The sequence below is a fragment of the Umbelopsis ramanniana genome (genome assembly GCF_025399195.1).
Source record: "Umbelopsis ramanniana AG unplaced genomic scaffold K450scaffold_81, whole genome shotgun sequence".
NCBI classification, from domain to species: Eukaryota; Fungi; Mucoromycota; class Umbelopsidomycetes; order Umbelopsidales; family Umbelopsidaceae; genus Umbelopsis; species Umbelopsis ramanniana.
This window is the reverse complement of record NW_026252167.1, coordinates 36166-54746: the sequence shown is the minus strand read 5'-3', so window position 1 is coordinate 54746 and position 18581 is coordinate 36166. Positions and strand designations below refer to the sequence as shown.

The window sequence follows — 18581 nt, the reverse complement described above, 5'->3', positions numbered from 1 at the left end:
CTTAGTAGCATAAAGTTTAGGAAACTTGTAAGCAAGCAGAGCATAAATTGTACAGCTGGCCACTATTTCTTTTCTGCACAATCCTGGCGTAACTGATACCAGTAGAGTATGATTTAACGTATTATAGGACTAGAACAACCACAATTGCCATTAAAAAGGTTAAGGGTCGGTCATAGTCGAAAACCAGTCATAAAATGCCCTCCACGGCTGATTGCTCACTTCGGGCGCCGTAATACGTTGACGGTGATAAGTTCTCAGCGCGCTTCTTCTCGCTTCAGTAAATAGAAAATGGTGCCATATGCGAGTCAGGTTGCATTGGTGGAGACGGGAGCGAATTTTCTTTATTTACGTACTTGTGCCAAATATTGATCCATTGCCTGCAGAGACATGTCATCGTACCCCATAGTAGGGTTGGCTGTACTAGCATCACTTACTGTGTTAATTATAGAGAAAACTTTATAAGGCGTGTATGCCGTGGAAGCAATAGATAAAACATAAGCATAAGCCCACGAAAATTCGAGTATGGTGTATATTGCGTTACGTAATAACAGCGAACGGTAACTGTACTGCACCATAGCAAACTTGGTTCAAGAAGGCATCAGATAATACGTGTACTATGGAGGCGCAACAGGAAACTTGATTCGACAGCATCGTAGGAGCGTGCTTGGACAATTGTCTAATGAAATACAGCTTTCATTTCCAAAAGACTGCAGGATTAGAACATCACGTGCGTTAGTTCGGAACTCAAACTCGGTTGTACTGGAAACTCCACATCCACTTCTCAAACCGTTCCCAGAGATCACTCACACACTGTTTGGAAAGCGATCAGCGATCGGTATTTGGTGATTCGTGAACGGTGATCTCAACTTGAACACAATGCCTGAAGCGAAAGCACACAGCTTCCGGGAAGCAAGCTTCCAGAGCTTGCAATATTGCGACTATTGCCAAAAGGTTCTGTGGGGATTCGCCCGACAAGGGTGCCAATGTTCAGGTACGGACACACTCGGTGCTTTTTCTTTATGTTGATGACCTGTTTATCCATTTAATTACACCTATTAATGCGCCTAAACTCATAACCGCCGCCCATAGAATGTGGTTATACTTGTCATCACTTGTGCAGCCGATTCTCACTCAACTGCCATCAACTTGACCGGAACCATATGGGAGATGACCGGTCTTCTGTGTTTACAGACTCTGATCGCGAGAGTGTATCGCGATTTTCAACGCGCTCCGAGGTGTCTACGATGACCAGTTCTCGTCAGCGAACAAAGAAATCAAGTGGATTTGAATCAGATACACCCAACGCTCCACTTCGAGTAGTTGAAGACGCTTCCAAATCCTCCACTCCTAATACCGCGAAAACACATCGACGAACCATTCAGCAACATGTACAGGACTCCATGGCACAGGCGACATTGAATGGAGTGTGGAATCCTAATGTTTCAATTTTGTCGCCACGAGCAACGGGAAAAGCTTTCTCAAAGTTCGTTTCCCGTGCCACACCCATCACCAACGCCATGTCGTATTTCAATCATGTATATCACTGGCAACAGCCTGTTGTTTCCTTTTCATATTTAATATTTTGGAGTTTACTATGTAAGTGCTTAGTCATGGGAATCGGGTGGACTTTGCGGCCAATCCGGAAACTACGACCGTTTTAACCATGAATTTTGTCTGTGCCCGCTCTTTCGAAAAAAAGGTTTATACCCATCAATAATACTGCTCATACCGCCACTGGTCATCCTATTAACGCTACCACAACTGAAAAGTGCAAAATCTATATCGGATATCTTGTTGCCGACATGTACTGACGAAACCTCGCCGCAGTACTTTTCAAATCTGAGGACTGTACAAGACATTTTAACTCAAGGCATTACAATTCATGATAGATTGACGCGACAACTCACGCGTTTGAGTCAGGACAATACGCGAGTTCCATTGGGGATTCTTGGCGTCTCAGGTCTTATATCATCTATCGCTTGGATCTTTGGAAGGCAATTAATCTGGTTTATTGGATGTATGATTCTTTTACGGCACACATGGATGTGGCAGGTTGCTCAGAAGGCCGTCGGTGCCATATTGGAAGTTATTCAAACCTTAGTAGATGCAGCCGGTAAATTGGGTCTAATCAAAGCGAACCCCACTTTTGCTGCCGACCCAGATACTCTTGAAATCTCAATATTTGAAAATCAGAGATGGTGGGCAGGGTCAGGCTTCACAGGACAGGTATGTGTCATTGCCAGCTGGATAGCAAAGTTTTGAAGTCGTTGTTAATGTCAGACTTTGTCTTGATAGCTACTGCGGGCAGAGCGCAAGCCATGGACGAATATTACAGGTGCAGAGCCTCTTGTCCCCAAGGAAGATATGCCTCCACCCATCGGCTTTCGGTGGACTGATAAAGAATGGCATTTGGATGAATCCGGTCCTTGGATGGATTCTGTGCTTGGCATTGGTGAGTGATACTGGAATGCATCAGGTTATTTATATTAGAAAGTGAAACAGTGCCAAAACTAATATGGTCGGTTTTTGCTATTTCCTATTTATCTGCCCCCTCCCGCCTCTGTGCCACGCTTGACGATGTAGTCGTAAGTATTAATACTTCCTCTAACCCCCAAATTAGCCCTTCACAAAACTTATATTTTGCCTCACAGCGAGTGGTTGATCCAGATGAAGATGGTTGGATATATACAGATCACAAGTGGGAGAATGAACGAAAGGAATCGGATGCACAAGAACCTATATCGAGCTCATTGTCCGTTCATAGTCAGAAGGAGAATCGTTCTCGGTACCTCACTCGTCGTAGGCGATGGTATCGTAAAGCTGAAAAAATTCATAAAACGTATTAATTTCGAGCATCGATATGCTCAAAAACCATGACTGTATTTATGACGTTAGATGGGCATATTGTGTTGGAACAAAGATCAAATTGCCGGCTGACACCAGCAATTGGACTTTATGTGAGATTTGGCGGAAGTGATGATGAATATACAATGAATGGAGAGGGATGGGGTTACATGTACAAATATGTACAGGTTCAAATGTCACAAGCTAGACTAAAGTTTTGTAGAAAAAAGTAGAGAGCTGGAAGATATTTTCGCTGCACGGCAGCGTCGTATCTCCCGATAGCAGACTACAGTGTTCTTCCAACATAAGTAACAAGTTGGACGATGAATGTAAATACAAGTTGAAGCGGAAACCAGTATCACTGGGTGAAAAGGGCAGGGAAGGTGTGAGGATGGTTCAATGGGATTGCGAATTTGCAACAGATGACAGAAAGAGTGGTATTGTAGTTGGTTACTTGCGATGCGCTATAAAAAGTGGGATTTTGTTTCTTCTCTTGCTCACCCGGCCAGCGAGATGAACTGCTTTTTTTTTTTTTTTGCAGACTTGCAAATTTCTTTTTCTCAGGATCTCTGGGAAAGTTTGTGTCTAGATTGGAATGCCGTACAGTTTTACTCGTCATCCATAATGTCCTCACTGATTGAAGTAATCAAATCATTGACTCTAGCATCAAATTCAGTCCACATTTCCTGGCGCACGATATCCAAATGGGTGTTGAGGAACCGCTTTGTAGTACTTGATTCGGCGTTTGCACGCTTTTCATGACTAACGCCAGATGCGTCTGTTTGAGTTGGAAAGAGCCAAGAGACTATATCTGAAAACCAGGAGTTTGACTTGGAGACGTTAGGTAACTTGCTGTTGCAAGCGTTGATATCGGCGGAGACCTTCAAGAAGACATCGAAACGATCGATTTGTTGGCTTAGGCGATAACCCATAGCTTGATTCAAAGAATATACTGTAGATACAAGCTCATCTTGTCCTGGAAGTAACATGGAAGGAATTTCTTCATCGAGTTCGAAGTCTTCAGCCTTGCGATAAGCATCTGCAGAAGGCATAAGTGTGGGCAGGAGTTCTTCCAAATTTGGTTCAACCGATTCCAGAAGATGTCCATGAAGTTGTGTAATATGAACGGTAATCATTTCTGGTAGTTGGACGAGGCATGAAGCTGAAAATAGATCAACCAAGTGATGTTAGAAAAATAAAATTCATATTTGGGCGGTACGCCTAACCATGCTGAGGTTCTCACCATGTACGTCATGAACTCCGAAAGCACCAGCTTCTTTTTGAAGCGTTTCGAAAACACCTCCACGTCGGTCTGGCCGCATACGACCCATAGAGAGGAGCACATCGCTACCACGAGAACTAAGGACTTCGTCCAGTACGTTCTCGTAATACTCACGTAAATTGCTACGTATGATGCGTTCGGTTTCTTGGGAATGATAACTGGCCGAGGTCACCACAGTGCTCAACAGGAGTAGTAAGAGAGCAGTTAACAATGATTTGTACATCGTGTTCTTGTTTGAATCGATAAAAGTAGAGAGAGGAAAGGAAGCAATTGCCAGCAATGTGCCGATGAGCAGGAGAAACGTTTTTTTTTGCTTATAGCTACCACCAGGGTTAACCGAAAGTTCCAAAGAGTGCGAATGTGGCCATCTATTTTATAGCTGCATTGGATAATAGGTCCCGAGCTGAGAAAGAAATTGTCATAGGACTGGACAACCATTTTGGATGCTTTGGGAAAGTGGGCTTGGCTGGAAAGCCAGGAATCACCACTTGAACCAAACAACAAGCCTACTCCGCTGGTATATTGACTCGGGCGAGGCGATAGTTAGCGAGGTAAATGATCATCATCATTGCTGAGGCATGCTTGCTTGGCATGCTACCTTACGTATTGTGTGTTTATTTTATTTTATTTTACTTATCAGACAAAAAATTGTTACATATTGCCTGGCCCAACCAATATAGTGGCCCGGGCAACTTGGTGGCTGCTGCAACTCAACCGTTTCCTTATTGTCAAAAATCAGCGCACTGTTAACCACTCGCTCTCATGTCACTTTTTGTAACGTCGCACATTTGCTCTCGGTACAACCCATAAAAAACGTAACTCCAGCACAACTAAAAAACTGTCTGCATCTCTGCTTCAAAACTGCATGCTTACAATCAAATATGCAGACATCATGAAAGCTTTTCTTACCACCACGAGATAAGTACGGAGGGTCACGCGATCCGCATAAAATTTTTGTTTTCTACATGCTTCTGAAGAGTGGAAACCTTATTCAATATCGATTCATCAACCTCAATTAATCCAATCGCTTCCACTCATCCCAACTGCGAAAATTGTTTGCCGATATCCTTTCAAGCCAAGTTGCAACCTTTGCTCTTGAACAGAAAAAAACAAAATTAACAAAGCAAACTTCCTAATTACGTACCATATAGATATGGCTGGTAAGGTAGAATAACCAGTTCTCACAAATTTATCATTTGCAAATGGAGCGATGAGAGTGAGTCACAGATATGCAGAGAAGAGGAGTCCCTATTACGTCCATAGACGTAAGCATAACAAATGTATCCAGCACTCACCTATGTTCAAACATCCATCCCACCACGCGTTTCCAAGCCTGACGACTGCCCATGGTAAATTCTCGAAATTCCTTTGACGCGATGGAACCATGCAGCAAAACAAACTAAAAAAATTACCCATCTCGGCCACCCTAATATTCTTTTCTCTTTGATTAATTTGAAACGAAGAAGGCGGCCAACTTTTTCTTTTATTTATGGAGGAGCTGCTTCCTTTGGCAATCGATGAACATTTCTAAGAAAAACAATTTTGAGATTCACTGAACAAACCCAGAATTTTAGCGCCAACATCAACATGCTGAAATGTTATCTGTAAACTGACAGGATCTTCCTTTTTGGTCGATGCAACAAAGGGAAGGGTGCTGAATGATTGTGAATGAAAATCATTTTATCGAACTTCCTGCACTACATTCCTTCTCTTACTGATCCAACGGCTTTTGTTCTATCAACGCAATGTGAATTTACATCGTCCACGACAAGCAGCTATTCTGTGAATGTTGGAAATCGATGCTATCATTGCTTAGCAAAATTTCCACTATGGTCAATTGCTTCTTTTCGTTTTCAACAAAGTAGCGGATTGCATTTAAATCAGGTTATGCCAGTCCGCTTTTCTTTCAAGTTTCTCTCGTGACGTCGACAAGCGAAAAAAAATGTGATCGGTGATGGAATTGGGCCATCAGTCAGTCAGACAGCCAGCCAAGAACCGGCCCAGCCTGGCAATTTTTTTTTCTGTGTCTCTGTCTTTTATCTGTTCAAAGTATGCCAAATCAACACAACTTTTCGCAAGGAGACTCATCCAACATTCTAGATTCGTATGAATCAACAGAAAATGCGCTGATGGATTCTTTCAAGGCTGCGGCTTTGAAAGTCACAACTTTGTACAAAGACTCCTTAGTACAAAATCGAAAAGCGTACGCAGCAGGCTATCAGCAAGCGCTTCAAGATCTGTACGGATTCATCACCTCCCATCCAGGTGTTAGTGTTCGCAATCATCAAAATGAACAAAGTTTGGCACCGATCGAGCAAGGTCTTGTCCCGGTTGAAGATTTACTCAATTTTGCTAGAAGTAAAAATGCGCAATTGACCTACGAGATTCGAGGTGCTAACCCAAGTGTGGAGGAACCGATGAACCAGGAATCACAAGCAAACACATCTACTGCACATCAACGATTTGACGGACCACGATCTGCACCACCACCAGCACCACAACCGGCCAGTGCCGCACCTCAACCCACCAGTACAGAATTTTTTACTTCGCCTAGCCCGCAGCAACAGCAACAATCCTCCACTGACACTGCCACAGCAAAAAGTTCATTCAATCCCTTTCAGATAGATCCCAATACTCAATTCACCTTTACCGTTCCATCGGATGTTTCGACGACGATGCGGCCTACGTACACAGACTCGATGTCTTTGGACAATCAAGATGTTGCCATGGATGGCCTCAAGCGACGATTCGTTACCCCCGAGTTCACCTTCATGGGTCGTCCATTCAATATTAACATAGATAATGGTCATGAACCACCATTCAAGCGGGTTCGACCAAAGCGAGATGATTGATGCCAACAACTGCCGGTCAAGTTACCATAGGGGTAATTCTTACCATTGGTGCATTAGACTTGACGTATTCATTGCCCCCCCCTCCCTATTCACGAGACTAATTCCTCCTGTATGTTTGCACCTAGATGCAACATTAACATTTTCCATGACGCAGATACCATGATGCTGTTTTTATTTTTTTTGGCTGCCTTTCACCCCCACTTGTAAACTTTTTCTCTCTGTCTTGCACGGCGTTGCAATTTTCCCCTCTACTTCCTTGTATATCCTTTGATGTTACTTTTTCTGGTGTGGATCATCATGATGGATGATCATTGTGAAAATAAATGGACTCGGCAGGTTTGGTTTCGTTTTGCCTGCACCTTTTACAAATTCTTTTTCAACGTCCGTTTCAGCTTTAGTTTCATATGTAATGTGCCATTTCATTTACCGGTGGTGGTTTTTGATTTTATACGTGTTCAGATAGCAATATATACAGTGCATCTTGGAAACAAGCACACTTGCTTTTCGTTGTCGTCGTATCCAAGTCACAGTTTTCGTCACCAAATGTAATCTGTTTGGGATTGTTCGTACAATTAATGTTTCCATGTAATTGTGCATAAGTCCTATATTATCTATTCAAAAGAGAAGCCCTTTTACGTACCCGAGCATCTCGTGGTCTTTGCAACGGTCCCATGAGCTCGGTGCAGCACTGCAATGCCATCTTGTCGCTCCTTCAGCTTTTGAGGCTTCCGGAGGAGTGTTTTCTTTTTCAACTTATTGATAAGTTTTGCAGATATCATTGTCATAGCATGATGGATACTCTTATCACAATAGGATTTTTATTCAAAAGAGTTCAACGGCGCATTGGCAACATGGGTTGGATTTAGGCTGACCGTCTATATGGGGCAGTCCCATTCGTAAAATTAATGCGCTCGGTTTGAAGTCGGTGACCAGTTTGGCAGGGCCTAATTGAACGCATTTTCCATGCCAGGTACAATATCTACAGCCTTATACCGTACTGTCCAACATCTAATAACCTTCACTTGAAGATTCAACAAAGCGACTTGTGATCGCGTCCGTTTGGGCGGTCGTACTGCTGGGATTACCATTATGGTGGAAGACTACAGCGGTCTACCGCGCACAATTGCCGTTTTCACAAATAGATTCCTGGGCAGAACGCAAGGTATGCGTTGCTACTTGTCTGAACGCTCCATTTCACCGCATTGACCTCATCCCATTCACAGGCCTGTCAGCTTAGCTTTCCGTCAACGTTTGTCATACACCTGGCCAGCATTGCTGACGGCGAACCTCAGGCACACAATCGTCCACTTGACTTTGCAGTCATACAGGAGACAATCACCTCACACGTCAATAATAGACTTGCTTCGACCAATGCGAGAGAGTGCGTGGAATTTCCGCTTCATGTCAATATCCAGAATTGGCCTATCACATCTGATATGAAGAGTAAGTATTCTGGATGCCACCTACCTAGTTAGATCCCCGCCTAATCTATTTGGATACAGATTTACTTCATCATATAGAACCATCAAATAGCAAGCAGGTCATTGGTAAATACGATATATTCATTGCTCCCCAGTTACCAGCCCCTACGACCAGCAAATTAGCTCATGTCCAGCTTGGAGATGATCGAAGTATTATCTTAACGCTTAGAGAATGGACATCATGTGAGTGCGTTGACTGGCCATATTCTATACTAATATCATTTTCTAACGGACAGCTATAGCTGACATAGAAGAGGTGTCTTCAGCCGTCATTACGGCTATCTTAAAGGGTGAACGCGAAAGAGTACGAAGTCTTGCTTGTGATAGCGAACTAACTGAACGAGTAAGTTTGGTTTCAAATGGGGTTGAAAGAGATGTAGGCAGGATACTGAACCCCGTTTTTCGTGATTTAGTCGAATTTGGATGGAGCTAGAACAATGAAGTTCTCACCTACCTATCAAATGACCTTCAGTCTGATGAACGGTAATCCTGATAGCTTGCAAGTAGATTGGGATATCGAAGCTGCAGTCAACAGTAAGACACTTATCATGAGATAGCCATGGATGTATGTGTCGAATGTGCCTAACTTTCTGTTCTTCCTTAGCCTATTTGAAGCCATTCATATCGGAAGTCTCGCTAGTGTCAAATTTCACTGTGGACTCGCAAATCCAACACTATGCTGACCTGGCGGTTACCCCTCAATTTATGGAGCGACAGAAGTTACCATCGTACTATTATTTGACTCCACAAACTCTTCCCCATTTCATTAATTCGGCAGAGTGGAATCTAGGTAAGCATCCATATAATAGCTAACTTCTTCAACTAGACTAACATAACAACTCGACAATGTAGCTTCTGCCATATCCTCGTATCCTACCATCAATTTCATTCTCTATATACCAGCTGCGGACAAAACTCCATTGCGGATACATGATGATAAAGGTGAGGGCGTGTTATGAAAGTACATCCGTTACATGGTGGCACATATTCCTGATGCATTTTTCGAACTTTAGGTCAGCCACTCAGAAGTAATGCATTTCTGATTCCACGCTGGGGAGGCATTGCTATCAAGAACCCCCCAAAAGCAGCTTCAGGTAAACTCGAATTCAGCAAAGAAGACCTGAAACCCTTCATGGAGATATTTGTCGCTCAACTTCGTGGCCTCATTGGCATACATGACCTCAAAAAGACAATGAGCTCTCTGGTAAGTTGCAATGCAGGATTTTCCCACTTTTGCCAGGACTTGAACTGATTGCGGACCACCCACAGGAATCATCTTACGAAATTTCATTGGCGCCTACACCCCAGACGGCTGTTACTGTGATTGAAATGGACGCCGTGGTGAAGCAGCGTATTGCAGAGAATGTGGTAAATAGCATTGCGACCTTAAAATCGTTGGCACAGTTGGTGATGGATATACCCAACATGGTTGTTCTTGATCACATAAGAACAGAGGTTTGTAACGATGCAATTTTGAGCTTCTGCTGTATCGTAAGCTAATCATCTGTGAAAAAAAAAAGGTTCAATTATCACTCGACTCGTTGAATCAAGCTTGTCAAGCGCTGCAGCAAGAGGATTATTTGAAGGCATTACAACACTCCATTCATGCTATAGAGAGATCTGAAAAGGCGTTTTTCGACCCAACGATGGTTTCCATGCTGTACTTTCCCGATGAGCACAAGTATGCCATATACATGCCGCTCTTTGTCCCAGTCTCTGTGCCGCTGATCATGGCCGTCATCAAGCAACTAAAAGAGTACAAAAAGGAAAAGCGTGAACAGAAAGTTAAAGCAGAATAGCGCAATCGTCCGTACTTGCACAAAACATCAATAAAGCCAATTCGTTTGCATCATTCGTAAAAGAAGGAGTATTCCTCTTATGATGAAATATAGCTCATAATAGGCACTCGACAACACGTAGAGCCGAGATGGAGGATATCCTGTCTGTGCGAGTCATCAGCCAATGACGGCAGCTGCCAAAATGCCCCACGTCTGAAACAGTCTCCGACTGTAACTTGGTTTTAAACAAAAAAGCTACTGAAACTTTTGCTGCGCTTATTACAAAAATGTTTACCAACAAGGTTAGGTAGCATAAAGATACGCTGAATGGTTGGAAAAACAAAAATAAAAAACCACAAAAAAGTAAAGCTGGTCACCTTCGCCCGTCAATGCACTTGTTAAGCACCCAGGCGGCTTCCAACAGCAAATTATCGGGGTGCGACGAAAAAGGAAGTGTGACTGGCATGTCGTCATTCATCTCAAGGTGTTCTCCAAAACAATAAAACCAGCTCGCTAATCTCATTACAACTCTCATAGCTTATTACTACAATGGGGGACGAACAAAAGAAATCTGAAGTTGAACTCCAGCGCCTGGACGAATTTGTGAAGCAAGCACCGTCTGGAGACTACAACATTGACCAAGAAAAGCAGAGGATCTGCCGTCAATTAGGCAGTGGACAAGAAAAGTGCGTTCAGTTGAACCTTGAAGGTAGAGTGTTGTTTTATTCTTTCTTACTATGGGAGGAAAGGCATACCTAGGTTGCGGTTCATGGTACCGTTTGGTGGCGTATAGCAGATGGGGGTAGGTAGTGGATCAAACAGCAGTTAATAACACGCACTGGCCGTTTTTCTAGCTACCGAGATGTTCTCACAAATGCAAAAGCTGGGCTTTTTCTGCGCATTGCCCATGGATCCTACCAAGACTCATATGGAGTGCAAACATGTATCTAGAGTTTGATTTCTCCATCATACCAGGTCCGCTGGCCATTCACATCTGTTTCAATGCCACTCTCTCACTCTGATTCGAATTAGAAGAGCTCTTCCAATGTAATTAAATTCGAAAAATGTTATAGACCATGTTTTAAAAAAAGAAATTAAGAAAACCCACAATGCGAGGAAGCCAGTTTGGGTCATTTTTGACATTATGGTACACCTACTGCTTCCATCGCTCTCGCTCGCCTTTCGACCGATGTAATAGTTACCATGAAGGAAATTCAATCCGTATAGAAGCTTGCACCCAAATGTAAAGTTGGTCTATCTAATAGTATGTCGAGGAGCATGTCAATATTTCACTTTCGGCTTTGAGCTGCATGACCGTGGAAAAATTTTGGGAGCGTCAGGCACCCTGCAGGCAGAGAATTTTGGCAGACTACTAATATGCATGTAAAAAGAGACCTATCTCAACTACGGTTATTGAAATGTGCTGAGTATGATACCCTTATCTCGATGCACCGACAGAAGGGATGGAGGAATATCGTGGGTTGAATTGGCTGGCTGGCGAAAATAGAAGCGTGGACGACCCCACAAAAAAAACAAAAACACTGACTAAGGGCAATTTCACGGGGAGTGAAAACTTGCCAATACTTAATGGCCTGGACTGGGTGAGAAAATATACGCTTCAGAGTTTTGTTCTCGCTCGCTATTCTTCAGCATGCCAAATGCACCTACTCGCTCCACCGTTGCGCGGTTAATGACTTTGTTGCAGTCGTCCGCCAAAGCCTGTCCTTGCCATTCCCACGCACATTCACACCACCACCACCCCAGCACCACAACTGCCTCCTTCAATAGCCTGTTGCAGTATGGCAGACAGTATGCTAGTGCTCAGGATCCATCACAGCAAAAGGAATATGCCTTTGAGATGGCGGCTAGTAACATCCGTTTTGGAGAAGGTGTAACAAGGTAACCATGGCGATGGTTGACAAGGTTGTCAGCCAGTAAAATAAAGGGGCAATTGACTAACTAAACGTGATTTTTTTTTCTTATAAACAGTGAAGTTGGCGCAGATTTGAATAATCTGAAGGCCAAAAAGGTTGCGGTTTTTACTGATCCTAAGGTAAAGAAAAAATTGCACATCATCATCATCATCATCGTGGTCTGCAGCGCAAATAAACTGAGTCATTGTGTTATGATCTTTCTATATCGATTGTAGATTGCCAAACTTCATCCATTGAAGGCAGTTGTCGAGTCACTTGAACGCAACAAGGTCAACTATGTGATCTATGATAATGTCAGAGTTGAACCTACTGATATCAGGTAAGGCGCTTTCACCCATTGGTCATGGACGGAGAAAGAAAAAAAGAACAAACTCAAAACTGATCATGCGCTTGCGAAAAAATCTAAAAAAGTTTCAAACAAGCTATTGAGTTCTCCAAGACCCACAATCCAGATGCATTTGTTGCAGTTGGAGGCGGCTCAGTTATTGATACAACCAAAGCTGCCAACCTGTATACGGCTTATCCTGATGCTGACTTCCTTGACTTTGTCAATGCTCCCATTGGTAAAGGCAGACCGGTTGACAAACCCTTGAAGCCACTGATTGCTAGTAAGTATTGGGGGGGGCTTCTTTGTTGTCTGCATATTTATTTCCAAGACATTCGACCTAATTGTCATGAAATTACAGTTCCTACTACAGCTGGAACAGGTTCTGAAACGACCGGTACGGCTATCTTTGATTACGTTCCGCTCCATTTCAAGACTGGTATTGCTCATAGAGCTCTCAAGCCTCTGCTGGGTATTGTGGATCCGTTGAATACCCGTTCCATGCCCACACAAGTGCATACTGCTAGTGGTCTGGATGTACTGTGGTAAGTACATGCATTCGCGCCACAACCTGGCTCCATTAAAGACATATTTGACCAATTAATGTGCGGTTTTTTTAATTTGACCAGCCATGCTCTGGAGTCATACACCGCTCTACCCTACAGTGAGCGAACTCCGCGTCCTCAGAACCCACTGAACCGACCTGCGTACCAAGGATCCAATCCCATCAGCGACGTTTGGTCTCTTCATGCTTTGAAGATGGTTGTAGAATATTTGCCCCGTGCCGTCAAGAATCCAGATGACCACGAGGCCCAAAAGCAGATGCTACTCGCTGCAACCTTTGCTGGTACATATTGCATTATTGCACTCCGGTTTGTTAGTAACCCCGTTCGTGGGTCACCCCTAGCCACTAAATTAACATAATTGTTCATTTTGTTCCTTAGGTATTGGATTTGGAAATGCAGGTGTACATCTTTGTCACGGGTTAAGTTATCCTATCAGTGGTTTGAACAAGTCCTACAAGCATCCCGACTACGATGTTGATTATCCTATCGTGGTAAGCATTGAACGACCTGCATCCTGCCGTCGATATCACCCCTACTGAAGTCTCTCCTTTCTAGCCTCACGGTATCTCTGTCGCTCTTACAGCACCTTCCGTATTCCGATTTACAGGTGCACTATGCCCAGATCGGCACATTGATGCAGCGGTAGCCTTTGGCGTAGATAGATCGTCTATCAAACAGTCTACTGCTGGTCACGTTCTGTCGGAGCGGTTGACTCGTTTCTTGGAAGACCTTAATGTGCCAAATGGTTTATCTGCATTGGGATTTTCATCCTCAGATATTGGCGACCTTGTGAAGGGAACTCTACCGCAAGAACGTGTCACTAAACTCTCCCCCGGTGGCGCTCCTGGAGAAGAAGAACTTGCTTCTATCTTTGAAAGCTCCATGACCAACTATTAAAATTGGATTCTGAATGTTCGATGCTTGTGAATAAACACTATGACGACTCACCTTAAGGAAAACCTCGTGCTTGCTAGAAAACAAAAAAGCGATAGCCCATTATAGTGAATGACGTTTCCCAATATTATGTTTGGGTCACCTGTACCCAATCAAATGTGGCTCATGTGTTATCCCACCAATAATTAGTAGTTTTCCTTATCAGGTAATCGGTAGTCAAACTGAAAAAATTATTAAAAAAGGCTATCCAAGAAATCCCATTCTGTCAAAAAAATTAGAGCTTTTCCTTCCCAAAGTCATTGAGACTAGTTTTCTCAATGTCAACCATCTACATCGACAAACCTACTCCACCCGCCGGTGTTCGTATCAAAAATGCCATCAAGGGTACTCCTCGTGCTGCCAAGAACTACTTTACGCATCTGTTGCCCATTGTGCATTGGCTGCCAAAGTATAATCTTCAATGGCTGGCTGGCGATCTCGTCTGTGGCATCACCGTTGGTGCAGTGATTGTGCCGCAATCCATGGCTTATGGTATGTTTCAATGTCGCTGTCTTCTTGTTTGCTCATGGATGGCGTGCTTTAGGGCTGCTTTTTTCCCTTGTATACCGATTTGTGCGACAAACTCTAATATTCAAAGTTTCTCAACCTTAACTAAAAAATCCCTCGCTAACCACTGCCCGTTTTTTTTTTTTTTCAATCTCCTTAGCCAAAATTGCTGGCCTGCCTCCTCAATTCGGTCTCTATTCAAGCTTCGTCGGTGTAGTGATCTACTGTTTGTTTGCCACCTCAAAGGATATCTCCATCGGTATGTTCTAAATAATGCGCGTGCAGGCAGTAATATGCCATTTCATAGGCGCTCATCACATGTCCACCACCCGCAGGAACTACCGCCATTATGTCGCTCCTCGTCAGTCAGATTATTTCTTCAGTCATGGCAGAAACCGCTGACTACACCGCTCCTCAGATTGCCATCACCTTGGCTTTGTTTGGCGGCTTTATTGTGTTTTTTATTGGTATCATACGGCTTGGTTTACTGGTCGACTTTATTTGTCAGCCTACCATCACTGGATTCATGGCTGGCAGTGCACTGACCATTATTATCAATCAATCGAATCAAATTTTTGGTATCAGCGGCATTGACACCCATCAGGCCCCTTATCTGGTATTCGGCAAGACACTAGCTGGTCTAGGTCGAACTCAAGTCGATGCAGCTTTTGGTCTCGGATCCCTCGTCTTTCTTTATGGTGTCAAATTTCTATGCGCCAAATGCAGCCAGCGGTACCCCAACCATGCTCGAAAATTTTTCTACGTCAATGTTGCCAGAAATGCCGTATTGGTGATTTTCACAACCCTTCTGTCGTACCTTATTACCATGCACCAGACCACCAGCCCTTTCCACGTTTTGGGTCCCGTTCCAGCTGGTTTCCAAGGCATGGAGGTCCCGGTCATCAACACTCACCTGTTGTCACTGATTTATACAAAATTGCCCAGTGTTGTTGTCTTGTTGATTATGGAACACGTTGCCATTGCAAAGAGTTTGGGCAAGATGACAGATTACAAAAGTAAGTTTATTTGATACTCAATGGGTTGGAGCGCCTTCCCAACGAAGAGCACAATGTGTTCTGTTCATTCCAACCCATTGGCTGCTGCATAGTGTCACTGTTTCATCCAATGCTAACCTGCATGAATTTTTTTTCTCTCCTATAGTTGATGTCGATCAAGAGATTATCTCAATTGGACTGACCAACATCATTGCTTCCTTTTTCTCGGCATATCCTTCCACTGGATCGTTCTCAAGATCGGCCGTTATGTCTAAATCGGGAGCCCGCACTCCGCTGGTTGGTCTCTTTGTTGCGGTTATCGTTGTTTTGGCTCTCTATGCGTTGACCCCTGCTTTCTATTACATCCCGACCGCTGCCCTCGCCGCGGTCATTATTCATGCTGTCTCCGATCTCATTGCAGGACCATCGGTCTGGAAACGTCTTTGGTCCATTCATCCTTGGGAATTCATGATCTTCCTTACTGCCATGGTTATCACACTGTTTACGTCGGTCGATCTAGGCATTTATGTCCCCGTGGCTTTGTCACTTGTGATCCAGCTGTACCGCACCGCACGACCCGCATACTCCATACTTGGCAAGTTGGTTCTTCAACCATCTAAGCAGGCCACATCAGCTGGTCAAGAACAAACCGAAGCTGGAACCATGTACTATCCTATGTCCCATCCATCTCTCAAGAATAACCTGACCCAAATTGCACCTGGTATTATCGCTTTTCGACCAGAGGAGAGTCTCATCTTCCAAAATGCCTCATTCGTCTTTGATAAATTGACGGACGAGATTAAGCATACAACCAAGCGTGGCGTGGCTCTTCCCGAATCATATGGTGATCGAGCTTGGAATGAAGCAATGGGTGCTAAAGGTTCTGACGGAAACCTTCCTCTTCTCCGTGCTGTTGTCTTGGACTTGTCTGGCGTACATCAAATGGATTCCACTGGTACCGATGCATTGGTTGATACGGCTCGTCAAGCCGAACGCTATTCTGGCCAGACTTGTCGATGGCACTTTGTAGGTGTCGAAGCTGATACCGTTCGACGTGGGCTACTTGCCTGTGGATTTGGACTCCAGCGTCATGGCACTCAGACGTTCTTCATCAACGATTTTGTAAATATGGATGAAAAAGGTCACCGATACGGTGATGAAGGTTGTCTCAAGCGTATTTCCACGACCAATCTTAATTCTAACCCCAGCCGGTGGGACGCTAAAGAAAAGAACCCAGCCGAGACCATCACCACCGTTGAAGATATCGAAAAGGGCCTTCCAATTGAAACTGTTTCCGAGCAACACAATGGCGCCGGATCGTCATCCACCATGGATGATGCTGCAGTTAGCACGGATGATGCTAGCGAGTATTGCCGATGCCACCTTGGTAGCACACTCGACGTTGGTGAACCTATTGGTCTTGTCCGTGACAAATGGCCTTACTTCCATCAGACCATGGAAGAAGCTGTAGGATCTGCTGTTCTTGGTCTTTGAAAAATACCCCCCATCAAATGTGGATAGATGTTTGTCGATCTCCCGCTTTTTATACCCTGCCCACCCCACCTCTCCTTCCAACAGACCTTTCCATGGCTCGTGTTGTGATTGTAAAGATTTCTTTGTCTTGTCTTCCCTACTTGTTCTGTATCAATGAAAAATTTCCGTTTATATCATTTCACTCTATTCAATATATCTCTGTTATCCGATTTTTCTTATTCCAATCAATTGATCATGTCAAAAGTCACCATTTGTTGTGTTGTTGTTTCAAGTAAGTTAACTCTCTCAAAGTAACATCAATTCCGCAAAAAATTGAGTTAGCTGAACCGAGAACACGTGATGAGCGGTTGCAAAATTTCCCAATATTTGCCAGGAGCTGATTCGTGAGGTTGCATGATCTTTAGTGAGAGAGAGAGAAAAAAATCAGCAATGTCTGAACAGCCCTCTCCCAAGCTAGTCGCCACCGTTACGGAAGAAACGGCGTCAGACACCTGTTGCAAGATCGTGTCAGCAATAGCCCGCGAGGCCGGTTTCACGTCGACATACCAATCATCCTTATACGCCTTGTCCGATGTTTTGGCATTGTGTACGCTACATTTCAACCCTTTAACGCTACTGAATATAGGCTCACATATTAATTGCAACTTTATAGATATAGAGAAACTTTTCAACCTCTCTCATGCATACGCTGAACTCGGCAATCGAACCAAACCCAACTTCAATGATATAGCTCGCGGCTTGGAGGAAGCAGGACTTCGTCTTTCCGATTTCGAGGAATACTTGAACGGGTTGAAGGATCAAGGAATAATATGTATGTAGATGGAACTTGATCTTGAAGCCATCCGTTCTTTTTTCAAATCCGTTCATCCTATTTTATTGCAGCCAATATCTCACCAGATGAACTACAGCCTTTACCTTCAGGCGAGACCACCGTTGAGCCCGTGCCTGACTTCTTACCTTCCGACAATGAAGATGACGACGAAGATCGGCCTGATGAAGTAGATGATAGCACTTCAGCACCCTATGTACCACCACACATGCCCAGATTTCCTAGCCGCCACTCGTTCAAGCAAACACCTGTAAGTCCAACGAGCAGAATGATGTAATGTTAGTCGTTGCACCCTCAACTGACTCTTTCTGTGTAGGTTTACGTAGGACGGCCAGAAGATCAGCAAACTGTCAGAGAATTGACGTCTCAGCAGTCGCGGTTAGTGGAAGATAACTTGAAGCGTTTCAATACCGCCATGGAGTCGCATGTTTTGCAGAAATCCGCGGCCCAAGTATCCAACGCCACCAAGCCAATTGCACCTATTGTCAGCTATCATACAGTTAAGCAACGACGAAGGCGTTTGACAGAATTAGGAGTGTCAGGATTGACTAAAGTGGATACCCCGACCAACATGGGAACTCTTAATGATGCTGACGCTTTTGTGAAGCGAAGACGAGTGAGCGATGTCAGTGGATAAAAAGACAGGCTGCTCAGCTCTTTATGTACAGATAATATGATATCCAACCAGGTGTCTCCTTTTCACCATAGAAAAAGTAATAAAAATGAAAAAATATATAAACTGCAGGCAGGCAAATGTTTGA

General features: G+C 43.9%; 8 protein-coding genes across 8 annotated transcripts; 7 read left to right on the top strand and 1 right to left on the bottom strand.

Moving 5' to 3' along the window:
* Window positions 1-690: 690 nt before the first annotated feature.
* On the top strand, window positions 691-2700 carry K450DRAFT_260479 (uncharacterized protein). The gene is made up of 5 exons (XM_051592165.1): window positions 691-991; window positions 1090-1596; window positions 1700-2226; window positions 2296-2585; window positions 2652-2700. The coding sequence occupies exons 1-4, from the start codon at window positions 877-879 to the stop codon at window positions 2458-2460; spliced, it is 1314 nt and encodes a 437-aa protein (XP_051440720.1). The 5' UTR covers window positions 691-876; the 3' UTR covers window positions 2461-2585; window positions 2652-2700.
* Window positions 2701-3164: 464 nt separating this feature from the next.
* K450DRAFT_260472 (uncharacterized protein) lies at window positions 3165-4633 on the bottom strand. The gene is made up of 2 exons (XM_051592164.1): window positions 4088-4633; window positions 3165-4006 (listed from the first exon to the last, which is right to left on the bottom strand). The coding sequence occupies exons 1-2, from the start codon at window positions 4347-4349 to the stop codon at window positions 3453-3455; spliced, it is 816 nt and encodes a 271-aa protein (XP_051440719.1). The 5' UTR covers window positions 4350-4633; the 3' UTR covers window positions 3165-3452.
* Window positions 4634-5917: 1284 nt separating this feature from the next.
* Window positions 5918-7115, top strand: K450DRAFT_260464 (uncharacterized protein). The gene has a single exon (XM_051592163.1). The coding sequence runs from the start codon at window positions 6178-6180 to the stop codon at window positions 6976-6978; it is 801 nt and encodes a 266-aa protein (XP_051440718.1). The 5' UTR covers window positions 5918-6177; the 3' UTR covers window positions 6979-7115.
* A 787-nt stretch (window positions 7116-7902) lies between these two features.
* On the top strand, window positions 7903-10514 carry K450DRAFT_260454 (uncharacterized protein). Its single transcript, XM_051592162.1, has 11 exons — window positions 7903-7948; window positions 8007-8140; window positions 8202-8421; window positions 8481-8525; window positions 8696-8802; window positions 8873-8993; window positions 9064-9249; window positions 9312-9401; window positions 9473-9663; window positions 9729-9914; window positions 9980-10514. The coding sequence occupies exons 1-11, from the start codon at window positions 7942-7944 to the stop codon at window positions 10256-10258; spliced, it is 1566 nt and encodes a 521-aa protein (XP_051440717.1). The 5' UTR covers window positions 7903-7941; the 3' UTR covers window positions 10259-10514.
* Window positions 10515-10786: 272 nt separating this feature from the next.
* On the top strand, window positions 10787-11195 carry K450DRAFT_275396 (uncharacterized protein; the record flags this gene model as incomplete). Its single annotated transcript, XM_051593167.1, has 2 exons — window positions 10787-10946; window positions 11092-11195. The coding sequence occupies 2 exons, from the start codon at window positions 10787-10789 to the stop codon at window positions 11193-11195; spliced, it is 264 nt and encodes an 87-aa protein (XP_051440716.1).
* Window positions 11196-11818: 623 nt separating this feature from the next.
* On the top strand, window positions 11819-14039 carry K450DRAFT_260443 (uncharacterized protein). The gene is made up of 8 exons (XM_051592161.1): window positions 11819-12136; window positions 12227-12290; window positions 12387-12490; window positions 12583-12779; window positions 12858-13041; window positions 13126-13343; window positions 13441-13553; window positions 13618-14039. The coding sequence occupies exons 1-8, from the start codon at window positions 11889-11891 to the stop codon at window positions 13957-13959; spliced, it is 1470 nt and encodes a 489-aa protein (XP_051440715.1). The 5' UTR covers window positions 11819-11888; the 3' UTR covers window positions 13960-14039.
* Window positions 14040-14224: 185 nt separating this feature from the next.
* K450DRAFT_260440 (uncharacterized protein) lies at window positions 14225-17262 on the top strand. Its single transcript, XM_051592160.1, has 4 exons — window positions 14225-14487; window positions 14663-14761; window positions 14838-15518; window positions 15664-17262. Exons 1-4 carry the CDS (start codon window positions 14274-14276, stop codon window positions 16989-16991), a joined length of 2322 nt encoding a protein of 773 aa, XP_051440714.1. The 5' UTR covers window positions 14225-14273; the 3' UTR covers window positions 16992-17262.
* Window positions 17152-18464, top strand: K450DRAFT_260437 (uncharacterized protein). The gene is made up of 5 exons (XM_051592159.1): window positions 17152-17262; window positions 17336-17577; window positions 17644-17802; window positions 17874-18070; window positions 18137-18464. Exons 2-5 carry the CDS (start codon window positions 17385-17387, stop codon window positions 18455-18457), a joined length of 870 nt encoding a protein of 289 aa, XP_051440713.1. The 5' UTR covers window positions 17152-17262; window positions 17336-17384; the 3' UTR covers window positions 18458-18464.
* Window positions 18465-18581: the final 117 nt, after the last annotated feature.